Source organism: Phyllostomus discolor, chromosome 6 (genome assembly GCF_004126475.2).
Source record: "Phyllostomus discolor isolate MPI-MPIP mPhyDis1 chromosome 6, mPhyDis1.pri.v3, whole genome shotgun sequence".
Taxonomy (NCBI): Eukaryota; Metazoa; Chordata; class Mammalia; order Chiroptera; family Phyllostomidae; genus Phyllostomus; species Phyllostomus discolor.
In genome coordinates this window covers 74,368,507-74,386,478 of record NC_040908.2, presented here as the reverse complement: position 1 = coordinate 74,386,478, position 17,972 = coordinate 74,368,507, and the positions used below count along the sequence as shown (strand labels likewise).

At 37.5% G+C, this 17,972-nt stretch overlaps 1 protein-coding gene across 2 annotated transcripts in view; it reads left to right on the top strand.

Annotated features, from left to right (window-relative positions):
* LOC114499990 (interleukin 18 receptor accessory protein) overlaps positions 1–17,972 on the top strand; it is a 35,345-nt gene that overhangs the window by 1,694 nt on the left and 15,679 nt on the right. The window contains exons 2-5 of one of the 2 annotated variants that reach the window (XM_036028345.1): positions 3,425–3,591; positions 4,040–4,361; positions 4,457–4,640; positions 15,871–16,021. In XM_036028345.1, coding sequence (XP_035884238.1) covers positions 3,522–3,591; positions 4,040–4,361; positions 4,457–4,640; positions 15,871–16,021 — 727 coding nt within the window. In that variant the 5' untranslated portion in view covers positions 3,425–3,521. Of the gene's footprint in view, positions 1–3,226; positions 3,592–4,039; positions 4,362–4,456; positions 4,641–15,870; positions 16,022–17,972 lie in introns of those variants that run through there. The other variant, XM_028516549.2, reaches the window with a different exon arrangement.

The following is a 17,972-nucleotide window of genomic DNA, read 5'->3' as shown; positions in this document are numbered from 1 at the left end:
CTCTGCCCTTCTCCTCTCCAAGATAATGTCTCTGTGGTTTTCAGGGTTGTATTTTTTCCTGCCTCCTCAGGGAAGTCAGTCCATGAACCCTCTTACTCTCACTTGTAGCTGACCTGCTACCCTGCCTACTCATTCCACTCACAATGGAATCATGTCAAAACTCTCCCTTTGTCAACAAAGGGGCAAAGAGCACCCTGTCTTCCCTGAAGAGTGTAGCTTGTGGAAGATGTAGCTTGTCTCAACTTCCCACATTCCTTCCCCTACTGTCTCATCACAGCATAGCTCTCTATCATCTCACACTCACCCTGTGCATGCTCATCTGACCCACTGACAGCCAAATCTAATGGACTCTTTCAGTTTTTGTGTCCAACTCCTCCATAGCTTCTGATATCAACATCTAGTCTTTCCTTCCCACTTTCTCTGTGCTTAGTGCTTCCTGTATTCTATTTTATTTCTTTCTTTTGGGTATATTCTTTTTAATTTTTTCTTGCTCCTGACTCACCCTTGCAAACTGGTGTTCCTCAGGGAAGGCTGTCTGCTTTTTCCTGGCAGTGGACAGACTTCTCTGGCTTGAACCCCCTTGTCTCTTATTCTGAGAACCCCCAGATTCCTTCCAGAGTTCCACCTGGCTGCCCTTGGACTTTTCCAATTGGATTCCCAAAGATACCTCCAGCTCAGTGTTTCTGCTAGAGAAACATGAATTATTGTTAGCTAATTTCTAAATGTTAAAGTTATTCCCTTCTTCTGCATCTGAAGATGTTGGAGACATGGTGTGTGTGTGTGTGTGTGTGTGTGTGTGAGAAACTGGTTGAAAGTGAAGAATTTTGTAAGATGATGAAAGCCAAGTGCTTCTTTGTAAGACAAAGAGGAGACACCTGGAAAGAAAGGTCCTGGGAAAGTCATGAATGGAGGGAGTGGTTGAAGAAACAACCAGTGAGGAAGGAGTGAAGAGAGGGCTTTGCATAGCTGGTTAGATGTCGATAGTGGGAGATGTTGACTTTTTGTTATTTCCATAAAAGTCAGCTCTGGCTGATGTCACTAGGTAGAGTGAATGCTGGCCTGTGAACCAAAAGGTTGCCAGTTTGATTCCCAGTCAGGGCACATACCTGGGTTGTGGGCCAGGACCCCAGCTGGGGGCATGCAAGAGGCAACCAATCAATATATCTTTCACACATCAATGTTTCCTTCCCTCTCTTTCTCCCTCTTTTCCTTTTTCTCTAAAAATAAATAAATGAAATGAAAAAATCATTTTAAAATAAAAAATGTATGGGGAGAATATTTTTAAAGGGGACTTTTTCAGAGTGGCCATACAATATTTAATATAACTCCTTCCTTCCTTCCTTCCTTCCTTCTTTCCTTCCTTTTTTTCTTCCCTTTTTATTTTTTCTTTTCTGTTATCACTGCATTTGTTTCTTTATTTCATTTTCCCAGGGTTGTTTATTTGCATGTTCATGTTGACAAAGACATTCTCCTTGACCAAATTTTAGTCAGGATCCTCTGAAGACCTCAACTGGTCCTGGACCTTGGTCCTAGTTATGTCTAAGGCTGGTCACAGCCCAGTTTTAGCAAAACGTATGTTAAGTCATCCTCCCATCCTTGATATTTGACCAAACACCTTTATACCTCTTCTCCCACCCGTGTTTCTAAGGCCTTGAAGTGGCTGCAGAAAGAATCCTTTTAGGTCAGTTTAATAAGAATTCTGCAGCCCTTGATGTCTACTCTTAGTAATTTTCCATCTCCTCATTTCTTTGCCTTGCTCTTTGGCTATTCACCTGTACTTGTTGTATTCTGAATTGAGCTTGATGTGTCTAGTCTAGTGTAAGAGTCTTGAACAAAGTCTTTGCTATTTCACTCAGTGTCAAAATAATTTTTTTCTTCAACATTGTTCTCCACACTGTCAGACCCTTCAACACAGGGCTTTACCTTTTTTTTTTTTTTATTTTGCCCCCCTCCCAAAATTGCCTACAACAGTATGGGAGTGTTTTAGCAGAAAACTCTAGCTAAGTTTCCTTATTTCTGCAACCTCAAGAATAACACACAGGGTATTTTTATGTTAGTAATAATAGAACTCTCAGATGCATAGGAAAAACTGTTTTATAGAAAAATTACTTTAATTTTTCTCTCAAAATAAAATTAAATAAAAATCAAATATTAACTACTGAAATGGGTTGAAAATCTGAATGTTTATGTTTCTCCCAACTTCAAATTCATATGTTGAAATCCTAATCCTCAAAGATGATCCCCTAGTGATAGTATTAGGGAGTTGTTTAGATATTAACAGTGGGGCCTTCATGAATGGGATTAGTGATCTTATAACAGAGACTTCAGAGAGATCTCTTGTTTTCCACCAACTGAGGTCACCAGAAGAAGGCACTGGCTGTTAACCAGGTAGAGGGTCTCCACCAGAAGTAATCATGCTGGTGTCTTGATTTTGGACTTACCAGCCTCTAGAGCTGTGAAAAAATGAATTTCTGTTGTTCATAAACAATCTACTCTTTGGTATTCTGTTATGGCAGTCTGGATGGAATAAGACACCATCCCTCATGCCATCTCTCATCTCTTGAAATGGGTTGAAAATTTGAATGATCATCCTATGAACAAGGGGGACAAAACCACCAGGAAAACAGCTCAGGCTTTTTCTCTCTCAAAAAAATTATTTATTTTTAGACAGAGGGGAAGGGAAGGTGAAAGAGAAGGAGAGCAACATTGATGTGAGAGTGATACATCCATGGGTTGCCTCTTGTATGTACCCTGACCAGGGACTGGACTCACAGCCCGGGCCTGTGTGCTGACTAGGAATCAAATCAGACAGCTTTTGCTTTGTGGGATAATGCTCAACCAACTGAGCCACATTGGCCAGGGCTTACTCTCTCTGTTGAGGTGACTTTCCCCCCTTTTATATTTCAGAGTATTTGTAGTAATGCCATTCAGGAGCAACGTTTTCTTTCTTATCTGAGGCATGGAGAGTCAAGCATCATCTATTATTTAACAGTTTTTATAATCTATGTGCAGACTGTCTCAAACTTTATAGTATGAGCTATATCACTAGTTTCTCTAAATGTGGAGAATGTAACATTTTTGTTCAACTTGAGGGTTTTTTTTTCAGGAAAACTTTCACTTAATTCTTTCCAAATTACTCTCAGAAATATATAAACAATGTGAAGATATTTAAAAAAAAGTATTGTGTGAGCAAATGGAGTCAAAAGGACACACTGCACACTCCAAGTGTTACAATGAGCTTGAAATATTCTCCCTTCTTCAGATGTGTAAGAGATGACACATGCATAAACTGCTACACACCATTGAAAATAGCATACACATGTGGACATATGACAGCTCACTTGGAAAGATATGCCCTTTTAAAGCTTCCTGTATGACTTGCATTTTGATCATAAGTTCTAATTTCTCCATTTTCCATTTACAGAAATAAAGATGATTCTCAGGGCAGAGCTCTGAGTCACAATGTCCTCCACTCTGACCACAGAATATGGTTACTGAAGGGACAGAACCCAGGGAGAATAATGTTTTATTTGGGATGGATATTTCTTTGTCTTGTCACAAGAGAGAGAATTAAAGGATTTAATATTTCAGGTAGGGGATTTCACTTTTTTTTTGTTGACACTATGAATCTTGTAGTCACAGTTTAAAGTAACATAATTTGATATATCAGTAACATGACATATTAATACAGAACACTTCCATCATGCTGTTAATATGGGTGTAAGAGGAGAAATTATTGGAGTGAACAGCTTTTAGCTGATACCAAGCATTGATGGGGAACCCAGTTACCATTTGGTGGGTGTCCATTTGGAATAGCCAAAGAGGGATGAAGGATGGGTCAGCCACCTTTACCAGGAAGTCACTATTGCCACCGGTGATGTTGATGTCCCCTGGGAGGAGTTAGAATGAGAACTTCCTTTTCCCTACGAAATGGGAACAGTAAAGGGGAAGGACATACAACTACTCTTTGTAAAGATAAATCAGGATTTCATCTTCTAATGCATTTCAGTATTGCTTTTTGTGTGTGTGTGGTTTTTAGGTTGCTCCACCAAAAAATTTCTTTGGACGTATTCTGCAAAGAGTGAGGAGGAATTTGTCTTATTTTGTGACTTGCCAGACCTACAGAAATCCTACTTCTACCACAGAAGTTCACTCACAACAACCCAAGGCCCTGAACGCCTGCCCTGCAGTGATAGTAAGGACTTATCTGAGGTCCAGTGGTACCTACAACCTCAAAATGGAGACACATTAAGGGAAATTACTAAAAACTATTCTCATATCATCCTGGACAATATTACCCTACGTTTTTTGACGATGGAGATCAACAATGCTGGGTCATATATTTGTAGACCCAGGATTAGGTATATCCAAAACACATTCTTATCAAAAACACTGCTAAATCCTATATTATCTGGATATAATATCTATGTTTATGGGAACTTGTTGATTCTCCTAGGAGCCCCCAGGATGAGACCTGTTGTGTTAAGATGATCTTAGAAGTTAAGCCCAAGACAAACATATCTTGTGTGAACTCTGTACCGCATAAACAATACCTTCTTCTTGGTAGCACTGATTCTATATATTGCCCTAGTCTTGGCTGCCAAAAGGATGCACAGAGTCCAGAGATGACCTGGTACCAGGTAAGAATGACTTTTCCAAAATTAATGCAAGATAATGGTTTTTAATGATAACATCTCTATCAGTCCATAAAAGTGTGGATTTGAGAATCTGAGGGCTAGAACTTTCCAAAACCTGGCCTTGTTTCTACAAAGACCCAACTTTCTAAAAAGCTTTTCCACCTAGATAGCCACAGGACCTGATATTCCAATTATTAGAATCATTCTTTTGATGGTGCCAGAAAAATTTCTAAAAGTCTAGTATATACATGTGAAGTTAAGACACCCAACTTACAACATCCACTAATGCAGAAGGACACATTAGTTCATTTTATTACCTTTAGAAAGCAATGAGCATTGCTAAGGGGAAGAGAGCACCCACCAAGTGAGACTTAAAGGGTTTCTGAAAGAAATAAGAGAGTAGAATACCTTCCTAAGTGGACACATCTGGGAGACATTTAAGGCAAATGCTCGATGGCTCTGAGTAACAGATGAGACAGTGAGAAGGGAGAAAGACAGAACAGGGGCCGGGAAATACTAAGAGACAGTCAGAACAGGAGCCAGGAAAAGGCAAGTTTCATAACAACTTTGAGTTATAAATCACATTTGAGTAAACATAGCAAACACTTTACATTTTCATTGTGTTTTATAGTTATACCAAGTGCTAACAGATATACAAATGCTTGGTAAGTAACCCTATGTCAGCTGATCCCTGGACGATGGAATCAGGGGATAGAATTTAAATGGCTTCCTATACTTGCGACAATTTTTAAAATTGCTTCTTACAGGTGCAATGATTTTAACATGATTTTTAAGGTAAAGTCCAGTATTTTGCCTTAAAATCACGTAAAACTTTAAATTTGACTTTAAAATATATCTGTTTCCTAAAATGAAAAAATCATTTTAAGTTGCCACTGATTGAAATCAAGAAGGCAGCCTCTGTTTATCTGGTGGTTTTATGCACTCCAAGACTTAACAATTAGAGGCTGATGGAGGTACAATTACTGTGGTGTGAGAAGACATTTTCTCACCTGATTTTCTTGAAACTTGGTGACAATAGGTGAACAGGTGTTACATCTATTGTATGAAAAAGTATTCATGGATGATGAGTGATGTACTTAAAGTAGCACATTATATTTTAAAGTGACACTGAAAATGTGCTGGCTTCAATGAAATCCTAATTTAAGAAACATTAATTTCATAACCTCTAAAATGAGGTTAATAAGAAGAGTCAATGGTTCTACTCATTATTTTCAGTCCTCTCTTAAGAATAAAACTTCCCTTGGTTCAAAAGTATTTGTATGACAGATGTCTTAATATTTGGATGATAGATGTCTTTCTATGTCAAGATAGGCTGCTCCGAGCTCAGGAAACCAGGTTTGCCCCAGTTATTTCAGATGAAAATGCATATCCTGGAAATGAAGGCTTATTTTTACTTTTAGGTAAGAGCAAGCCACAGAGTAGTTGCCAGCTTTCTGCATCTATTGCTCTTGTAAACTAAACCCTAAGGCTATATGACATTTACAAAAGGAAGCTTTATTTCACTTCCCTGGGTCTTTGACTGAAAAATATCATGATGTGTTTAATGGTGAACAGGTATCTGTTCTAAAAGTAGGCAAACAATAGCTATTGTTAAAATTGTACCTTCTGATGCAGATTTGGAGAGGTCAATGTTTCATGCATTGCAGGTATTCATGTGCATGTGCAGACACACATATGCACACACAGATACATGCATACCTGGAACCTCTCAGACCTCAAGTAAGCAACACTAAGAGTGATTATATTAGGCAGGGAATTGTACTCAATGCTCTTTTCTTTCATGCAAAACCCAGGTACTCAGGTGGTGGGTGACTCACACTTATGACATCTCAGAGCAGATGGCATTAACACTGGCAGAGAGGATGAAAATATGGTGTGCTGAATGGAGGTGAAACTGCTCACCAGGAATATACCTGCCAGGTGTACAGAATATCCAATTGAAATAAATGCATAGGCTGGAGTCTCTGAAAGTTTCCAAAATATTTTTAGTAGACATGTCAAAAAATTTTTAATTTGGAGATTCTTTTTATTTTATTGCTGTTCAAGCCCAGTTGTCTCCATTTTCACCCCACCAGAGTCCCCCACCCCACCCATCCCCACCTCCCACCCTCAAACTACCCCGATTGGCTTTATCCATGTGTCCTTTATATATGTTCTTTGATGGACCTTCCCTATTTTCTCCCATTATCCCTCTCCCCCCTCCCCTCTGGCTGCTTTCAGTTCATTCTTTATTTCAACATTTCTGGTTACATTTTTTTTGCTTGTTTGTTTTGTTGATTAGGTTCCACTTATAGGTGAGATCATATGGTATTTGTCTTTCACTGCCTGGCTTATTTCTCTTAGCCTAATGCTCTCCAGTTCCATCCATACTGTCACAAAGGGTAGGAGTAGCTTCTTTCTTTCTGCTGTGTAGAATTCCATTGTGTAAATGTACCAGTTTTTTGATCCATTCACTTACTGATGGACACTTAAGTTGCTTCTAGGACTTGGCTATTGTAAATTGTGCCTCTATGAACATTGGAGTGCATAGGTTCTTTTGTATTGGTGTTTCTAGGATTCTAAGTGTATAATCCCAGTAGTGGTATTGCTGTGTCAAAAGGCAGTTCCATTTTTAGTTCTGAGGAAATTCCATACTGTTTTCCACAGTGGCTGTGCCAGTCTGCATTCCCACCAACAGTGCACTATGGTTCCCTTTTCTCCACAACCTCTCCAGCACTTGTTGTTTGTTGATATGTTTATGATGGCCATTCTGACTGGTGTGAAGTGGTATCCTCATTATGCTTTAAGTTGCATCTCTCTGATGGCTAGTGATGCTGAGTATGTTTTCATATGTACCTGGGTCCTCTGTATGCCCTCCTTGGAGAAGCGTCTGTTTAAGTCCTTTGTCCATGTTTTAAATTGGTTGTTTATCTTCCTGGAGTGGAGTCATGTGAGTTCTTTATACATTTTGGAGATCAAACCCTTGTCCCTATCACTAGCAAATATATTTTCCCATATGGGTTGGTTCCTTTTTCATTTTAATGCTGTTTTCTTTAGCAATGCAGAAGCTTTTTATTTTGATGAGATCCCATTTGTTTATTCTTTCCTTTATGTCCCTTGTTCTAAAGGACATATCTGTAAAAATATTGCTGTGTGGAATATCTGAGATTTTCCTGCCTATGTTCTCCTCTAGGACTTATATGGTGTCACAACTTAAATGTAAGATATAAGTCTTTTATCCACCTTCAACTTATTTTTGTGTATGGTGTAAGTTGGTGATTAAGTTTCATTGTTTTTTGGTTTGTTTGTTTGTTTTTTTTTGCATGTAGGCTGTCCAGCTTTCCCAACATCATTTGATGAAGAGGCTATTTTTATTCCACTTTATGCTTCTGCCCCCTTTGTCAAATAGTAATTGACCATAGAGACTTGGGTTTATTTCTGGGCTCTATATTTTGTTCCATTAGCCTCTGTGTCTGTTCTTATGCCAGTACCAGGCTATTTTGATTATAGTGGCCTTGTAATATAGTTTGATATCAGGTATTGTGATCCCTCCTACCTTGTTCTTCTTTCTCAAAATTGTTGCAGGTATTTGGGGTCATTTATGGTTCCATATATATGTATATATGTATATATTTTACATTTTGTTTTTTAAAAAATTATTTTATTTTATTTTATTATTTTTAAAGATTTTATTTATTTATTTTTAGAGAGGGAAGGGAGGAAGAAAGAGAGATAGAGAAACATCAATGTGCGGTTGCTGGGGTTCATAGCCTGCAACCCAGGCATGTACCCTGTCTGGGAATCGAACCTGCGACACTTTGGTTCGCAGCCTGCACTCAATCCACTGAGCTATGCCAGCCAGGGCTATCCATACGTATTTTTGAAATGTTTGTTCTATATACAATGAAATATTTCATTGGGATTAATCCTAATTCCAAAACTAGATAAAGACACCACATAGAAATAAAATTATGGGCCAATATCGCTGATGAACATAAACACTAAAACCCTCAACAAAATATTGCAAACCTCATCCAGCAATACATTAAGAAGATCATACAACATGATCAAGTGCGGTTCATCCCAGGGATGCAAGGATGGCACAATATTTGCAAATCAGTTAATGTAATAGAACACATAAACAAAAGAAAAGACAAAAATCACATGATGATAGCAATAGATGCAGAAAAAGCATTTGATAAGGTGCAGCATCCATTTATGATAAAAACAATCAGCAAAGTGGGAATAGAAGGAGCATACCTCAACATAAGAAAGGTCATATATGAGAAACCAACAGCCAACATCATATTCAATGGGCAAAAACTGAAAGCTTTCTCACTAAGATCAGGAACAAGACAAAGATGTCCACTTTCACTACTTCTATTCAACATAGTATTGGAAGTCCTAGCCACAGTAATCATACAAGAAGAAGAAATAAAAGGCAGCCAAATTGGGAAGGAGGAAGCAAAACTGTCATTGTTTGCAGATAACATGATAGTGTACAGAGATTCATGATAGAACTGTTTAACGATGAAGAAGTTGGACTTGGAGTAAATCAATTATTGATATCTTATGTTTTTCTCGATATTTTCTTTATTTCTAAAGAAAAACATAATGAAAAAAAATAGCCTTGGCATAAAGAGACTTCAATGATAGGGCATTTTATATTCATTAGCTAAAAAAAATTTGACAGGGGCAGAATTATAACAAAGGTTCAGTGAGAAAGACTCTTTGTGAACCCTTTTTTATGCCATGAATAACTTTTCCATTGACGGCTTAAGAAAATCTCACTCATATGCCAGGTTTGCTTGCCACACTGCGGAAGTGGCTGCCAGCATATCTCTGAGGCCTGTGTTCCATGGAATTTTCATATATAGAACTACCACTTCTCTTTTTCATTTCCTTTTGACCTAGTTCTCACAGAAACTGGCACTTGATGGCATTTGGTGGGCCTAGTGACACGGAGAACTGTTGAGAATGATAAGACTGGCTAGACCAGAGATTAATGTGATTCCAAGTAGGAGAGAAGTAAACATTATTTAGATTTAATTTCTGAAAACTGTTTCAAATGGGATACATAGGCTCATTTGATTGTTCTCATGGTTAAATTTCAGACCTCTCATAATCTTGAACAACTTCCTAATATTGATCAAGGCTATGATCTACATGTTGTCTAACCAATATTGAAAACAGAGAAACAGTTGTCTTTATTCTGAATATTATATCGGTGCAGTCAGTCTATGCTTGTATTAGTTTGGGGGCAGCTTATAATATAGTTGATTTACTCTAAGTTGGCAACTATATCTTTTTCACAAGAACTGCACTCAGAGCATTTCAATTTTTGTGCTAATAAAGTAGAATTTATAACCTATGTTTATGATTTTATATTTATTCTTATTAAACTATAAATTTTTGGTTTTAGCTCATCATTCTACATATCAAGTGGTTAGAATTTTGACTTTGAAATGCAATATATTAACCATCACTTCTATATTTATAAGACTTATAGATAAGATACATGCATGATAGGTCTTCACTCAAGCACTTAGTAAAAATACTGAACAGTCATTGACCTTAGATTTATCCATCTAGTTACATAAAGTCCATCAATACACAACTTGGCAGGGTGTGGGGCATCATATTGCTGCTCCATTGACTAAAAAAGGCACTCAGAGATTTAATCACTCAGTTCACATGTATCCATTTTGTTTAACAAGAAAGTCATAAAAGCATTTTCTGAATGAGTCAGTATAATTAAGACATAGTGTGTCTACTGTATTCCTCTAAGCCTTTTGTCTAATAATTTTATCATGGAAGGAATTGAGATGACTGGCATGATTCTTGTTAGTAAAAAGCAAGTGGCTGATATTAACTGCCTTTTCTTTTTTTTTAAGTGTTCATAAACGATCCATTTAATAATTCATTCAAGACTTTGACTAGGGATTGACAGCTTATCAGTTTATAACTTTTGCAATGTGCCTTTTTCCCATTAAAAAATAAGTATTAGTGTACAATTTATGTATAAATAAAATGTTGTCAGTTGATTGAGGCAAGAGACTGTAAAACTGCACTTGGCAGGAATGTGAAATGTGATCAATGGAAACAGGCACATGCTGGGCATATTCCATGAGTGGTGTGCAGCTCAGCATGGCGGAGGCCAAGAGTTCTTCTTACCTGGTGTAGCCAGGGCTAGAGCTAGGAATACAAGCTGCAGATTGGCTGTGTGGTAATTTGGCCTCTGTTGGTAATTTGAAATTTACAAGTGTGATTTCTGATCCAGGGGCCTATCAGTGGGAACAGAAAGAAGATGGGGAATGCCACTCATATTTTCAAGAAATAAAATAAAAGATGAAATGCTTTAATATAGGGTGTGAAAGAGATGACAATAATATTTTGGGATTTTATGGCTCAAAAATTCACAGCATTTAGCAAGTTGGAGAAAGTGGACATTAATTCAGTTAGGAGTGAGAAGAGGTGACATATACAGACCTGGACACAATCAGTCATTAAAACAGATATGAAACCACCAAGTCCATCAGGGAACATAAACTCAAGGTATAAATGCTGACAGTCCTCCTAAACTAGGTAGTAAAAGCCCAGTCAGGACCTTCCCTGTGTTGCTCAGTTCCAGGGAGCACCATTCACACAGAGTAACACAAAGTGCATTGTGTTTGCTCCCTGGAGTGGCAGTATTGCCCAGTAGGGCAGCGAATTTGTGATATTAGACAAAAATATTATAATAAATGTTTCTAGCAGAGTGAGCTTTCTTTGTTTTGTTCTTCTTTTTGTTTCACACACACCTTTAAACATCATTTTAGTGTCCTCAGCTCTTTTTCATGCCTCAGTTCTTTCTAGGACTTACTGACACGATTCATACAGGTCCAAGCTGAGGTGTTCCTCCTTATTTGTATATGATTTCTTCCTCTCCCTCTTCTCCTCCTCCTCCTTCTGTTTTCAATCTGAACATAACAAAGAATTCCCTTTGTAGCCCCATTAGCCCCTATATTTGCTACAAGAATCATGTGTAGTTGTATTATTAGAATGGGTTTTCCATCATTCTTAAGACAAATTGTTTACTTCTTATCACTTTTCTTTAGTGCTTCCTTTTAATTCTATTTCATAAAATCTTAATGGTATGCATTGAGCTATACTTACATATTTTATGAAAAAATTAGGTCTACTTTGTACCACCTAGCTTCCCCGTGGTTCAACTGAGGTCTTAGTTATAACTAAGCATCTTCTTCCTATTACTTTCTCATGTGATTTATGACACACCTCCACTCCAGTTCTGTTCTTTGTGTGTTATTACTGTGTACTGTACAATTTTGTCTAGGAATGTTACTCCATGCTCTGAACCTTCCTTTTAAAAGGTTCTCGATCCTCAATATCAGCTGATAGATTGTTTGACCTTGTCTGTCCCACCATTTGGCCTTGATTTACTTCCCACCTGGAGGTCTTTCTTCAATCAGTTCTGCCCACTGTCCTCCACTCCTTTCTTTAGACTGCTGCCTGCCAGTTTACTGGAAATTCCTTTCTGAGCCACAGGAACCACACCAGAGACTTAGAGTGGGGAATCCCTGACTCAACAAGTCAACAGGCAAAGTGGAAGGGAAATTCCTCAGTCAGAATCTGAAACTCAAAATCAGAATAATTTAGATAAATTTTCAGTTCTCTTACTGACTAGTTTTGTGATATGGAGCAAAACACACACTGCAGAAGCTCAGGTGTTTTATCTTTAAAATGGAAAACAAAATCTGTGAAAACTGAGTCAAGTCTTTGAACAATCACATGAAGTAACATGAGAAAAAACTTTGCAATCTATATAGATAATAGGCTCTTATTTTTTGTTATTTCTTTGTTATTGTTATTTCTTTTCTTTTAACTTCATTGGTGAGAGATATGTTCCTGGTGCTCTTAATGGGAACTTGGAAGGCCACAGATTACATGGAGGCCAGGGGCTACAAGATTATTAGCACAAAAATACTCAATCATTCAACAAATATTTATTGAGCCTCTACTATGCCCCAACCCCTAGTGATACAAAAGTGATTATGATAGTCTTTGAATAAATGTATAAGAACTTCAACACTTAGTTGTCACTTAAAAATGTCTAATAATGTGATTTTTATGCTTCAAAACCTTTCTTTCAATTATACATGCATTTACTCACTCTTCACTTACAAAGATCATCCTATTGCTGACCTGCCTGCCATAGACTGGGGACCAATGATTAAACACAACCACATGCATCAGCCCTTTCAACTTGGCCTTATTTCCTATATACATGCTGTGCTTCAAATGTTCTTAAAATGGCACTTACCTTAAATTGACTGATTCCTACATATTCTTCAAAGTTCTAATTGGACCAGAGAGAGTCCTTCTGTTTCATATGAGCTAAGTCAAAGCCACTGGCATGCATCAAACTCTGGTTTACTAATCTGGGCCTGCATTCTTAGACTGAGGACTCACTGACAGAAACAATTGATGTTTATTTCACCCAGGGCATTCAGGGCCATGTATATGTCTTGTAACAAAGACTGTTCTCAAAAACTACAAAGAAGGAGATACCTCAACACTAATCACATCATTACTATACAAAGGGTACCCACAATGATGGAGGTATGTGCTTACTGCTCTGGAAGCATGTAGTGATGCCTGACAACTTAGGTCCATGAGAGCTACCTCTTGAGTGGGAATTGAAGATTCAGCAGCAGCCTACCCACTGAGAAAAATGGTACCCACTGAGAAAAATTTACCCACTGTGTAAATGCTTGGATTGAGAAAGAACATTGTTATTTAGGGAATGGCAAGTGGTAGAGGGAGAATAGCGAAAAGTGAGTCACAGAAGTAATGGCAAGATCAGATTGTAAAGAATTTTAGACTTTATCCCTAAGGGCAAAAGACTATCACTGATAGGTTCTAAGTAAGAGAAAGAAAGTTTCATTATCTATTTTAATTCTCATGAGACTTTGGGTCCACTATGAATTAAATAATTTTTCAATCATCAGTCATTTTTTGTCATATTTATATAAAACTATTATTCACTTAATATTTTAAATTTATATTTTATTATTTTATTCAAGTTACATTTATTTAAAGAGGAAGCTTTATATTATTCCTAATACAAAAAAACTACATCAATTTTCAGACATATAAACACATGTTTTTTAAAAAATTCATTTAGGTAGTAGATACTTAGAACATGATGAGTTTTCTAGAATGCTCTTAGAGCCTGACTCATGCTTTGGAAAACAATAAATTAATTAGAGTGTGGTGGGCTGATTAAATTCGTTGCCCTGATATCTACACATAATGTAATTGTATTTGAAAATGCTTCTTATTTTAGGAATTTTACAAATACAATTCTTTTAGTATATTTTATTGATTATGTTATTACAGTTGTCCCATTTCCCCCCTGTATTTCCCTCTACCCTGAATAGAGTAATCTTGGATGTAGGTCCTTGCCTTTTATGACTTGGAATACTTCTTTCCAGCCCCTTCTTGACTGTAAGGTTTATTTTGAGGAATCAACTGATAGTCTTAGGAAGCTCCTTTGTAGGTAACTGTCTTATCTTGCTGCTTTTAAGATTCTCTCCTTGTTTTTAATCTTGGGTAATGTAATTATGATGTGCCTTCGTGTGTTTCGCCTTGGATTCAACTTCTTTGGGACTCTCTGAGCTTCCTGGACTTCCTGGAAGTTTATTTCCTTTGCCAGATTGAGGACATTTTATTTCATTATTTTTTCAAATAAGTTTTCAATTTCTCACTCTTCCTCTTATCCTTCTGACACACTATGATTCAGATGTTGGAATGTTTAAAGTTGTCCTGGAAGTTCCTAAGCTTCTCCTCATTTTTTGAATTCTTGTTTCTTCATTCTATTCTGGGTGAATGTTTATTTCTTCCTTTCACTCCACACTGTTGATATGAGTCCCAGTTTACTTCCCTTCACTCTTGGTTCCCTGTATATTCTCCTTTATTTTACTTTGCATAGTCTTCACTTCTTCCTCTGTTTTGCAACCATACTTAATCATTTCTGTGAGCATCCTGATTACCAGTGTTTTGAACTTTACATCTGATAGGTTTGCGATCTGGTCACTTAGTTGTTTTTCTGGAGTTTGGATCTATTCCTTCATTTGGACCATATTTCTTTGTCTCAGTGCACCTGTTATATAGTAAGGGGCAAAGCCTTAGGTATTCACCAGGGTGGGGCAGCTCACGTTGCTGTGCTGTGGTGCACTATGTTGAGGTGGGATCAGAGATGGAACAATGCCACTTGCTCAGTTCTCTGCCAGCTTTCAGTCACTTTTCCCAGTACTCGCAAGCAAATTGGGCCCTTCTGGTGCTGAGTCCCATATGGGTAGGTTTGTGTACATTCTAGGATCCTGTGGATCTCTCCAATGAACTTTCCTATGAAGCTGGGAGTTTCTCCTGATGCTGCAACCCCATAGGTTTTTATAGCCAGAGGCTTTGAGGCTTTTCCCACTCTAGAACCTGGGTTGCATGGTCTGTCTCCCCCTCCAGTTGTTTGTTCTGGTTTATCCACATGCAAATGTCATACTGCAGGGTCTGCCAACTGCCACCCTGCTCACATGGTCCACTAGCCACCTCCTTGCTACGTGTCCTCTCCATCCTGTCTGCCTGTCTCCACCTCTCCTTCTAGTCTGGGTGAACATTTCTTTTTTAACTCCTTGGTTGTAAGACTTCCATACAATTCAATTTTCTGGCAGTTCTGATTGTTTTTTGTTTTTAAATTTGTTGTTGTCTTTCTTTTGTTTGTGTGAGGAAACAAAGTGTATCTACCTATGCCTCCCATCTTGTCCAGAAGTCACAAATACAATTTTTGAACAGAATCTTTTTATAGTTTGGTAGTATGATTGTTATGTCCTCATCTCAGGCTGACATTCTCCTTTCCATCATTAAAATTTATGAAGTTTGCCCTGGCTGGTATAGCTCAGTGAATTGAGCATGGGTCTGTGAACCAAAGCATTGCTGGTTCAATTCCCAGTCGGGGTATATGCCTGGGTTGCTGGCCAGGTCCCCAGTAGCCAGGCATGAGAGACAACCAGACATTGATGTTTCATTCCCTCTCTTTCTCCTTCCCTTCCCCTTCTCTCTAAAACATAAATAAATAAAATCTTAAAAAATTTATGAAGTTTTTTGAAAAGTACAATTAATAGTAATGATAATTGTGTGATTAAAGAAAGTTACTTGATTTTCTTGTCTCTTGGATTAGAATGGAAGACTACTCTATGAAAAAAGAAGCAACCCGATGTCACTGAATGAAATTTATGACTTTCACCAGGGCATGTACACATGTGATTATAGTCAGTCGGATAATGAAAGTTCATGGATAGTCAGAGCTGTTGTTCAAGTGAAAACCATTGGTAAGTGAGATTTTATTTTCAAGACTATAGATTTGAACCCCAATAACCCAATTAAAGTTACCTTCCTGTGGCTTAGTAATTTTGTTTTGAAAAAAGAGAAGGTAGACATATGGTATAGTCATGTAAAGCATTGAATATGGCAAGCATCAGTTTTCCCATTAACTTAGATTCCATTCTCCAAGGAAGGCCTACTTCTGGATCATATTCAAGTTGTCACAAGTTGGGTTTTCCATGCATTTATTTCTGGTTTGTTTTAATAATAAATTTAAAAACAATATTAATAATTCACACACAGAAATAAGTCACACGCATGTACCCATCACCAACTTTAATACTGTTAACAGTTTTTCACATGCCTAAAAATCTCACTTTTTTTAAGGAAATAAAGCATTACATATACAGCTTGAGGCCTATGATGTCATGTCTTTCCACTCCCCCCCTTTCCATATGTAGTACAGTTTTATAGTTTATACCCTTTCTATTTCTGCCTTTTTAAAATATGTATGTATCCATTAATAAAATAGAATTTTTTATATTATAAAATGTGATTTGTGTTATAAACACATGGTATTATTCTAAAATATCACTTTGCTGTTTACATCTTCATCAACAATGAATAGATTTCTATTATTCCTAAATAATACCTGGTGTCTTCAGACTTTTTTTTTTGATTGGTGTAAAGTGAGGCCTTTTTTCTTTATATTTACATTTTCATGAATACTAATGAGGTTGAGTATGTTATCATATGTTTATTGGTCCCTTGGCTTTATTCTGAGGCTTATCTTGGGTCATTCTTATTAGATTTACAAGTGTCAGCATGAATAAACTATCATGTTATTAATTTAAGCATGTCCTATGTCAAAGCATATTTGAGTCAGTCATTCATGTTTTGTATTAAAAAGTTACAGAATGGTTGATTTATCTCTTAGAAATATATTAATCAATTTTACTGCCTCTCCTTTTATTGTGTGGTATAGTCCACATGGGCCATATGGACTATACCTATTCCTGACCCTTGTACTCTTTACTGCTTTAGATCTTAGCAGTTTAAAAATTTATTAGATTGCTCCTTGGATAAAAAGATAGAATGCAAATACCCCACTTGTACCACTTATCCCCTCCTAGTGATGTATGATTATTCTTTTAGTCAGGCATGATGAATCAGCCCATCACATTTCCAGTGGCAAAGTCTGCTTTTCTGTGTCCCAAAGGACTCCTTGCAATATCTGTTTTACCTCTTTCAATCAAGCCTTGTCTGTCATCATTTCTGTCTTCCTCATTCACTTGCTCATTATTTATTTTTTAATTCTCACACAAATATTTGTTGAATATCTCATGTTTGTCAGGCACTGAGCTTGGTGCTAAGGGTGCATGAGTGACAGTGAGTACCTGGACACTCCCTCTGGTTCACAGAATGTAGCATCTGTGGGGTGGACAGGAAAGGAACAGGTAATCATAATACAATGTGATTGGTGGAGAAAAAGTGGGGCCCATGGGGCCCACCAACCAAACCTGGGTATGCCAAGTCCAAGTGAGAATAGAGGGGTAAGAACAAACTATTTCCATGATGGTGGGAGAGATGCTGTTCCAGGCAGGGGAGCAGCACAGTTAATGCCCAGGAGAAGAGAGAGATTGTGGCACAGTACAGAAAGAACATGACTGGCTGAGGGTGAGTGCCTGGAAATAGTATCATCACACTGTCCCAGTAAGTTTGAACTTTATCCAAGGGGCAATAGGGAGTCACTGAATTTTCTAAGCAGAAGGGTGTCATGAATAGATTTGACATAGGTTATTGTCTACCATATAGAAAATGGGGGCAAGAATGGAGACAGGATTAGGAGGCTACTGTGGTCAAGCAGGCAGTTATTGGCCTAAGCTGGAAGTGGCAGTGAAGCTGGAAAGAAGTAGATGAAATCGAGAAATATTTAGAAGGTACATATAAAAGTATTTG